General features: G+C 38.7%; 1 protein-coding gene across 2 annotated transcripts in view; it reads right to left on the reverse strand.

The window, feature by feature from the left end:
• Nucleotides 1-9,857, reverse strand: part of arhgap21a (Rho GTPase activating protein 21a) — an 87,979-nt gene that overhangs the window by 74,939 nt on the left and 3,183 nt on the right. The window contains exon 1 of one of the 2 annotated variants that reach the window (XM_028004514.1): nt 772-1,475. The exons of the other annotated variant lie outside the window; for it this stretch is intronic. Coding sequence (XP_027860315.1) covers nt 772-855 — 84 coding nt within the window. The 5' untranslated portion in view covers nt 856-1,475. Of the gene's footprint in view, nt 1-771; nt 1,476-9,857 lie in introns of those variants that run through there. 2 annotated transcript variants of the gene reach the window in all.

The following is a 9,857-nucleotide window of genomic DNA, read 5'->3' on the forward strand; positions in this document are numbered from 1 at the left end:
AACTGCTGATTATTTTAGTAATGGATTGATCAATTAATGATTAATAATAATAATGATTAATAATTTGACATTCTACAGATTTTTCATCAAATACATTAAGAGATGCAAAACTACAAATATTTCCTTTTTTAAATAGGAAAATTAACATTTTATTTCCTAAAACACAATAACACAGCATTTCATTAGCAAATCTGAACCAAGTGAAGCTAAAACTGCCACTTGAGCTTCAGTTAAAACGTATTTACAGACAAAGGTGTTTCATCTTAAATACAAAATGCCTTTTTTGTCACAGTTTTTGGTTTTATTACTGCTCTGAACAAACAACCACGTTTTGTTTTCCAGTAAATTGCCTTTTTTGAGTCTGAATATTATAGTTAATGATTAATCAATTGCTAAATTAGATTATTATTTCGATAATCGTGATTAATCACAATTAATACAATGAATCTGATTAATCACAATTAACCGTGATTAAGCCGATAAATTGCGATTAATTAGATTAATCGACACCTGAAAATATACTAACATTTAACTCCTTGTCCTTTTCAGTTTGCTGAGGAAGCCTGTTTGTGCAACTCTGTGATTTTGTTGTTTTCTGCATTGTACAGATCTTCATCTTAGAGCCGCCTGCTCTTACAAAAGACGAGGAACGGCGACCTAAATCTACAAATTTAAGCAAAATCTTAAACGTTTCAACTGAAAATAGCAACAAACAACCAAACAAAGAGAACAGACATCCAAAAAAACCAAAAAAATCCTTACAAAACTGACCTGATTGCTCCAGGGGCAGTACAGATCACAGATCAGGGTCCAGTTGTTTCTAATCATGCAGTCCAGAACTTTAAGATGTGACATTTGCTCTGAAAAAACACAAGCTGCTCGGACACCTGCCCCGTCAGCCGTCCGCGTTGGACCCCGCTGCTCCCGGAGGCTCCCTGCAGGCAGCGATGCTCCTCCGAACGGGACAGGAGGGAATACAGCCGAACACACACCTCCGCTCCCATCTGTGAGCCCAACGGATAACCTGTCAACTATGGCCGACGGCCCAGCCACGCTTCATTAGCCGCGTGTTAATGACTCCGGCTGCTCTAGCTTGAGATAATCCTCTGATTTCAAAAGATAAAGAAAAACAGCATTGTGGAAAAAAGGGGGGATTAATCTGCAAAAACCTGCAAGAGAGGCCAAATTTAGGCAGCAGGATCCAAACTGCAGAACGGCGAAAACAAAGAATGAGAGAAAACAGAGCAAGTTGCACTTTTTTCTGTCTTCTCCATGCTGATGAGGCTCCCTCTCTCCGCTCAGCTCGTTGTGCCGCCCTGTGCTCGTCTCCGCAGCGGCACAATGAGATTCAGATCCATCCAGAAAACCATCAATTAGGCCGCAATGCAGGACTCCTAAAAGCTCCTCTCATGGTCCCAAACACAACTTAAACGGCAGAGTTTGTAAAATCAAACTTGTCCCAAGCAAAGAGGACTGCGCTACCTCCAGCTGTTGCTGCACTTTCATCGGCAGTGCAGGATGCTTTTTTCTTTTTTTTTTGCATTAGTCTGCAAAAAAATACAGCAGGAGTCAAGCCTGCTGCTGCAGCCCCCGCTGCCGCAGAGCAGAGACTCCCGTAAAACTTACAAAAACAAGCAAGATGAATCCACATTTTTACCAGAGTAGCTCAATCCAATTAAAAAATACTTTAAGGGAAATTAAATGTTGTCATAACTCAGATCATCCAACTGATCTCCAATAGCAGTCAATCTTCCAACAAACCTAAAAAGGCCTCTGATTGAAGACCACTGCTGTATGAATGCCAAAACATGCAGCACTTTTTGTGGACAGAAGTAATCCAATAAATGTGTCCTGGATGACAATATCAGTCGTTGGAAAGCTCTGCTAATCCACCTCATTTGCTTTTGCCGTTCCTATTTAAATCTCTATCTGGCCGTATTGTTAGAAACCCGAGCAGAGACACATCGGAGTCTAGGATATAATTCTTGCCCATTCGGTTCAACGTAATTAGCTGAAATGTGAAACCTTTAAAAACACTTATAACCGGATATTTCAATGGTTCAAATACCAAATAAACTTTAATTTGCACAGTTAAAACAGTTCCAGTACTATAAAAAAAGCTAACATCCACAGTCTTCCATATTGTCGCTCTTTGGGTGCGGCCAATTGGCACCAAGAAAAATAAATTATCCTCCTTCATTGGTTGCTTTGCAAATGCTAGGCAATAGTGTCTCAACTAGCACTGAACCTAAATACTCTAAGATTAATTTTATTTTAAATATTTCAGATAAACTCTGAGAACAACCAAATTTTCCATTAATTATTTGGAGTTACCTTTCTCAGAAACATTTGTGAAGATGTGAATCAAGTAAACTGGAAACCAAACTAGTACCATGTTAATTTGGGGTTAAAGAAGCCTAAATTGGAGCTTAAACTAAAAATAATGTAATAATTGAACACTGTATGCTTACTGGCTTTGTTTGTCTATCATCTCAGGAAATATCATTGGGTTTAGGCTTTTATAATGCTAATTCTAAACTAAATGATCATCTGCAAAGACGAAATCCAATGAACACTGAGACCAACAAACCATTTGCAACTTTAATGAATCAAACTTTCACCTTGAATTACTATCATGTTGTATCGTTTCTCTGCTTCAGGGAATCTGTAATCTGTGCTTTGGAGCGCTGTGCTCTGACTATGTGAGAGCAACACAAGATCCATGAATCAGAATTGATTGGATTATATTTACTTCACTGTGGGGGAAGGGGACATGTTTTACCTTCTGCTGGACGATTCCTAGTTGGTGATGAAACAATGGAGGGATGCTTCCTGCTGCATTATGTCACAATAGTTTCCTAAATGGATGTCAAAGATCAATGAAGACCTCATAATGTATTCATTTTATTTTAATATTGCACTAAATGAATTGATTAGACATAAAGAAACAAATTAAAGTACTGTTTTCACTAATACAACAATTAAAATATAGCAAAAGATCAATGCTTTGAGAGATATTAGAATATTTATCGCAGTGTCTTCCTTTGCATGCTGAAATGCCAGATACCGCATAAAATGGCCAATAAGAGTATTTACTCTGAACGCTGTGAGGAAATCTGGGTATATGACTCCATTTAATGATATCTACCAAATGTAGGTGTGTCAGAAACATTTTTTGTTGGATTGGAGACACTAACCTGCTAACTTTCTTAAGAAACAACTGGCTAAACCGCATATCAGAACTAACATCAATGGAAACAGTAAAGTTTTCAGAAAACAACATACGGTTAAGTTATACTAGAGGTCTGAGCCTTTTTACCTTGGTAATTTACAGAAATATTAATATAAGATAGGGCTGCAAGTAACAATTATCTTAGTTAGTTAATCAATTATTCTGACGATTAATCAGATTTAAAAAATGCACATTTTGAACATTTTTCATTTCATTTTCATTTTTTGACAATGTTAGAAATAAAAAAAGGATGCATTTGCAACAGAGAAGAGTTTTTAAAAAACATTATCTATTGTTTTTGTTTTATCAATAACAGGATAACAAAAAGTGTTCAATTGGAGATTGATTTTTTTTTTTTTACATAATTTGAACCAGGTGAAGCCGAAACTAAGCTACTTGATCTGTGGGTAGAAATTATTCAAAGGTTTTTTTAAGCTTAGGTGCAAAATGTATATTTTTTGGTACATTTTTGGCTTTATTACTACCGTTACTTGAGAAGTGGCCATTCTTTGAGTCTGTATGCTCCAGTTAACAATTAATCGATTACTAAATTAGCTGAGGATTATGTAAATAATCAATTCATCATGATTAATTCTACTAATCATTTCAACTCTAGTTAGTAATTACAGCTCTTAGAGAGAAACTGACTAAAATGGGTAAATATCAGAGCTTCACAACAAACGATTAATCGATTACTAAATTAATTGCCGATTATTTCAATAATAAATTCATCATGATTAATCCGATTATTCGTTTCAACCCAGTTAGTAATTACATTTTTTTATAGAAAAACTAACTAGAATTGGTAAATATCCCAGCTTTACAGCAAACAATTAATCAATTACAAAATTAGTTGATGATTATTCCAATAATCGATTTGTCACAATTAATCCGATTAATCGTTTCAACCCTAGTTAGTAATTACAGTTTTTTTTTCTTTTTTTAAGGTTTTGTTGGCTCTAGTGGCCTCCACTTGAAAGTAGTCAGACAGGAAAGAGGGCAATGCGAGAGGGGGAAGACATGTTGCAAATGTCGCCAGGCCGGGAATCGAACCCGCGACGACCGCCACGAGGACCACGGCCTCAATATATGGGTCGCGCCCCGCCCCTGCGTCACCACAACACCCAGTAATTACAGTTTTTAAAAGAGAAACTGACTAAAATTGGTACATATCAGACCTTTACAACAAAATATTCATCAATTAGTAAATTAGTAGATTATTTTAATAATCAATTTATTAAAATTTGTCATGTTTCATCACGATTAATCTGATGAATCTTTTCGGCCTCAATCTGCAAACAAAGCCAAATGGAACAGCATTTCCAAACCAATGAATCCCTGGGTATGTAATTTAGCTACAAAGTGGCATATTGAGCCACAGTCAATAAAACACCAAACTGACTAAACCTGCTTGTTTGAAGATGGGGAATGATCAGATCTACGGCAGCTGGATCTGTTCTGTGATTTCTCCTCCATTCATTAATGAAAATCCTCCTCAGTCTGACCACAATTGCTCCTTTCCACAGAAGATACTTTCAGGAAATGCGATTTCCTGCCAAGCGAGAAACCCAGACTCCCACCACTGAGGGCCAAGATACGTTCCCGATAACACAGTGTTACGTAACTCTGCCTGAAAACCCCACTGATATTTCACATGAGGCTGCACTTGTTGTAAAGGGGATAATTTGTGCTAAATGACCTTTCAGGTGTCTATCCTCTTACTATCTGCCTGCTACTACACAGAGAATTGCATAATCTGTGGCTTATGAAGCCTGCAGGGAGTGGAGAGAGTTAGGAGGGAGGGGGACTGTGAATACTGCCCAAGAGAAATGTGCAATGCAAACAAACTCAATGATGAGCTTAAACCTTAAAGTCATAGATGGACCCAGATGATTGGCATGTTTTGACAGATCATCAGATTTAGATCTGAATTCCTGCCTGGATCTTTCTCTTGAACACAGACAGAAGGACGGAGGCACCCAGGCAGCAGAAGCTGTGACATCGAGTCAAATGGCAACCAAGGGATACGAGTCGACAGAAAAGGGGGCATTTTTTCGGTTGTTGCACTCTCTGCAACAACCGACAATCACAAGTCTGACAATCACTCTCCCATGCTTCTAACTGGAGAATTCAGCGACGGAAACTTCAATGAATTTTATTCTAATTTACAACTCAGAACAGTACTGCATAACTGCAAAATGGAAAGAACAGTTTCCTTTCGAGGAAATAATAAGATGAGCTACCATAACTACACAGATGATACACTGCTCTACATCAAGATGTCACCAGGTGATTCTGAACCCAAACAAGCACCGAACAGAAACAGAACTGAAGTTATTATATTTGTACTTAAAAAGGAACAATCCAGTCAACATACAGCTTCAGTTATTACAGCTGGAAACTATAGATCAGGCCTGAAATCTGACCTGAACATTTAGAGTCACATAAAGAAGGTCACAAAGTTGGCCTTTTATCACCTGAAGAACATTTCCAAGGTTAAAGGACTAATGTCTCAGCAAGACCTAGAGAAAATCATCCATGCATTTATATTTAATTGCATTGATTATTGCACCAGTGTCTATACAGATCTGCCTAAAAAAATCTGCAGCTGATTCAGAACACTGTTGCTGGTGTTCTGACTAAAACCAGGAAGGTAGAGCACATCACCCCAGTTCTAAAGTCCCTAAACTGGCTCCCTGTAGCTCCAATTATCACTTATCACTGAATGGTTTAGCACCACAAAAAGATCTGTTCTCTAAACATGGAGAAGCAGCATTTGGCTTCTATGCACCACAAATCTGGAACAAACTTCCAGAAAACTGTAAAACAATTGAAACACTGAGTTCCTTCAAACCTAAACTAAAAACCCACCAGTTTAGAGTTGCTTTTGATTATCGATAAATGGAACATTGACCAACATATTTGATGAGTATTGGTGATCATCACTGATGGTTTCTCAGTTGGTGACTGTATATTTTATTTTGAGTTTTTATGATGTAAAGCCTGCGATGGACTGGCGACCTGTCCAGGGTTTACCCCGCCTTTCGCCTGTTGACAGCTGAAGATAGGCAACAGCGCTCCTCCCAACACCAGGGTGTAGGGAAATGAATGAATGAATGAATGAATGGATGGATGGATGGAAGGAAAACATTTTGAACTGCCTTGTTGCTGAAATGTGCTATACAAGTAACCATTGAATCCTGTATGAAACATGGACCCAGATGATTCAGTTCGACCTTTACAGCGATGGTAGCTCTGGTCTAAATCTGGTGACTCTTACAAGGCGCTCCATTTTAATCTGACACAACAGCCACTCTGTGTTTGAGTGCTAAGACTACACCCAAGTCACGTCCTGTTCAGCGTCTGGTTTGGTTAACATAAGAGAGCCCCGACGTCCTGACCAAATGCAAATTTGTTTCTCAGATTCATGCAAATGAAAATCCTTCTCTCTCTGCTCTGACTGATGAGCTGCCACGGCTCTGAACGATAATAAATGAGCTTATAATCCTCCTCTGCCCAGAAAAACTCCTGCAATGACTGAAAGGAACAGTGAAAGTATTAAAAATAAAAACACACACACCAAAAAAGTCTCAGTTTGACACGTAGAAGTGGAAAAAGCTCTAATGGAAAAAAGAAAACACGGGACAAGCTAACCATAGTCCCAGTCTCTGTCTCCTAAAGTGAAGACCAACGTTCACATTTCCGCTTCGTGTTGCACCATTCAGGGGGAAAAGAGAGAGCAATGCCAGAGTGCCGACTCCATTTTTCCCTTAACATTCATCTTTCTAAGGGCTAAATATAGGAGCACCGAAGACACACGGGAATAGAGGACGGGTGAAAGACAAGCATGTGGATCAGGAGGAAGAGGAAAGAAGAGCAGGGGGACGACACGGCCGAGAACATGGCTGAGGGCCGCCATTGGCCTCATCCCCACTGACAGGAATGACTGAGGGATGCAGTCGAAACGATTCAGTGATTTCTTACACATGGATTTAACAGACATCATTCTACTGCAGCTGTCAATGGATGGATGGATGGTTTGATAAACAGATGGATGGATAGATGGATGGGTGTATAGATGGATGGATGGATGGATGGATGGATGGATGGATGGATGGATGGATGGATGGATGGATGGATGGATGGATGGATGGATGGAGTTTGATAAATGGATGGATGGATGGATGGACAGAGTTTGATAAATGGATGGATGGATGGATGAATGGATGGGTGGATGGACGGATGGATAGTTTGATAAATTGATAAATGGATGGATGGATGGATGGATGGATGGATGGATAGACAGATAGTTTGATAAATGGATGGATGGATGGCTGGACAGATAGTTTGATAAATGGATGGATGGATGGATGGATGGATGGATGGATGGATGGACAGATAGTTTGACAAATGGATAGATGGATGGATGGATGGGTGGATGGATGGGTGGATGTAAATGAGCTGAATCAAACACCTCATTTGTTCCAGTATAAAATGGTAAAAATGCAGACAGAGTGAAAATGTAAATGAGATCATAACAAATGAGCTGCTCTTCTTATAAAATATTTATCAGTCGGGTTCTTTACCCCTGAGACAGAACCAGCTGAGAGCCTCAGCTGGTTGGACCGACCCGGTTGGTTTAACCATGACAGCAGGACAGGATTGTGAGCGACACACGGAGTGTTTTTCTCTTAATGATCAGAGCAGCTGGGCCTAAATTACCCCCATGCTGCTGCCATGCTTCTGCCATGCTTCGACTCTGACAGGCGGGATGTGTCTGAGTCTGCTACAGGGGCCGTTGTGGAGGATAGACCCCCTGATTATCAAGTCAGGACGATGCAGATGAGAGCCCTCAGCTCTCATCATAGCCTGGAGGGACGGTGGTTAAAGCTGTAAATCTCTGGTTTATCTTCCTCATTCTGGGCAATCAGCCATAAAATATTCACTAAGTTGGTTTTTATCTTCTGTATGTTCCAGAAACCATAAAACACAGGCCTGATACCAACAGGAAAAAAGAACCCTTTGGCATTGCTTTACTATACTTTTAACACTGTAGCATACATAATTAGATATTTTTTAAACAGGATGAAAAATTCTGCTGCACGACTCACATCAGCATGCTTAAAGCTTGAAATGAAGCTATGGTTGTGATTGATTCGTCTAATTTGAGCACCTTGAGAAAATGTAGCTCATTCCTCATAAACTTAGCAACCAGGAACAAGAATCAAACATGGAAAACCAACATTTAGCTTTATACGTTACGTTTACTTTTAGAGAAACTCCTGTTAGTTTATGAATTATGGAGTACTTAGCAACACAGAACAAGAATCAAACATGGAGAACTAACATTTAGCTTTATATTTTCTACTTAGCTACCCAGATCAACTGGAACACTTTAAAGTGTAGTTTTTCTTTTGTTGTGCTTGTTTGTCTTTCTTTTGGTGTTGTTGTTTTGTTTATGTTTCCTTCCAATTCATGTAAAGCACTTTAAACTGCCTTGTTGCTGAAAATGTCCAACATAAATAAAATGACATTACAATTACTCATTATTCATAATGTAACACAATGATTTAGAGAAGTATGTGTTTAGTTTATACCAATTTTGAAATGAATGTAGTTAGTTATTAGTATTTGCTCTTTTGGTCTGTGTTGAAAGAGCGACTCTCTGAGAAAACGAACTGTTCAATTCAAACTGCATCATTAAAATACAGAACAGAATATTTTGATAATTTTTTGTCCATATAGCCCAGCTCTATTTGAGAGGTAGTCCTTTAGTTATTAGGTGTTTATACTTTAAGATTAAGTATAATAGGGTATAGAAAAGATTCTTACATGATCCCATATTTTCGAAGCAACACAATTACCTGCTTTAAATAAAACCAGTAAGATCCTACTCTGAATTTTAGTTTTAAATTCATTGTGTAAATGCTTCAAAATCATAGGAATACTTTATAGACAAAAATAAGAAATTATCTTTAATTTTTTCAATATAGTCTGTCAAAAATCATCTTTGATCAGCTGGTAGAGAGTCCGTGGTGGACAAGGGAAATCGAGTTTTGAAGCTGACTGATGTGCTTCGGATGTTTCTGCCTAACAGCTGGGAGCTTGAGAGGATATGGTGGTTTTAGTTTTCCGCAGAGAGGCAGAGCAGAATGTTGCTGTGGGAAGTATTTATTAGATTGCAGAAATGGATGCAAGGGGAAAGATTTCATGCAAGCTAATAGCTACAAAACCACGCCTTGGTTAATGAGATTTCTCCAAAACGGCGCCACTAATACACTTTCAACAACGTTCTGGTCACTTCCATCAGACAATGACACATCACAACCAACCTCACAAAACTCACTGAGTTACTGGATGTTGTTTCATTTATTTGCAGTTTGTAACTCTTTCTCTATCAGGATGCTGATAGATTTATGTCATCCATCCTCAGCTAGTTCTGACACAGTAAGAGGATTACAGGCACACACTGTTGCCATTTTCTGATGATGGATTAATCCAAAACATGCCGCCGCTGCAGAGCTGGCTCGTAGTGATGATTATAATGGTGTAACCGCTGGAGGAAGGAAAAAAAATCGGATGAGTTTGACAATGTGCCACTTTTTCAGAGTTTGGCACGCAGACC

This window comes from Xiphophorus couchianus, chromosome 21 (genome assembly GCF_001444195.1).
Source record: "Xiphophorus couchianus chromosome 21, X_couchianus-1.0, whole genome shotgun sequence".
In the NCBI taxonomy this organism is placed as follows: domain Eukaryota; kingdom Metazoa; phylum Chordata; class Actinopteri; order Cyprinodontiformes; family Poeciliidae; genus Xiphophorus; species Xiphophorus couchianus.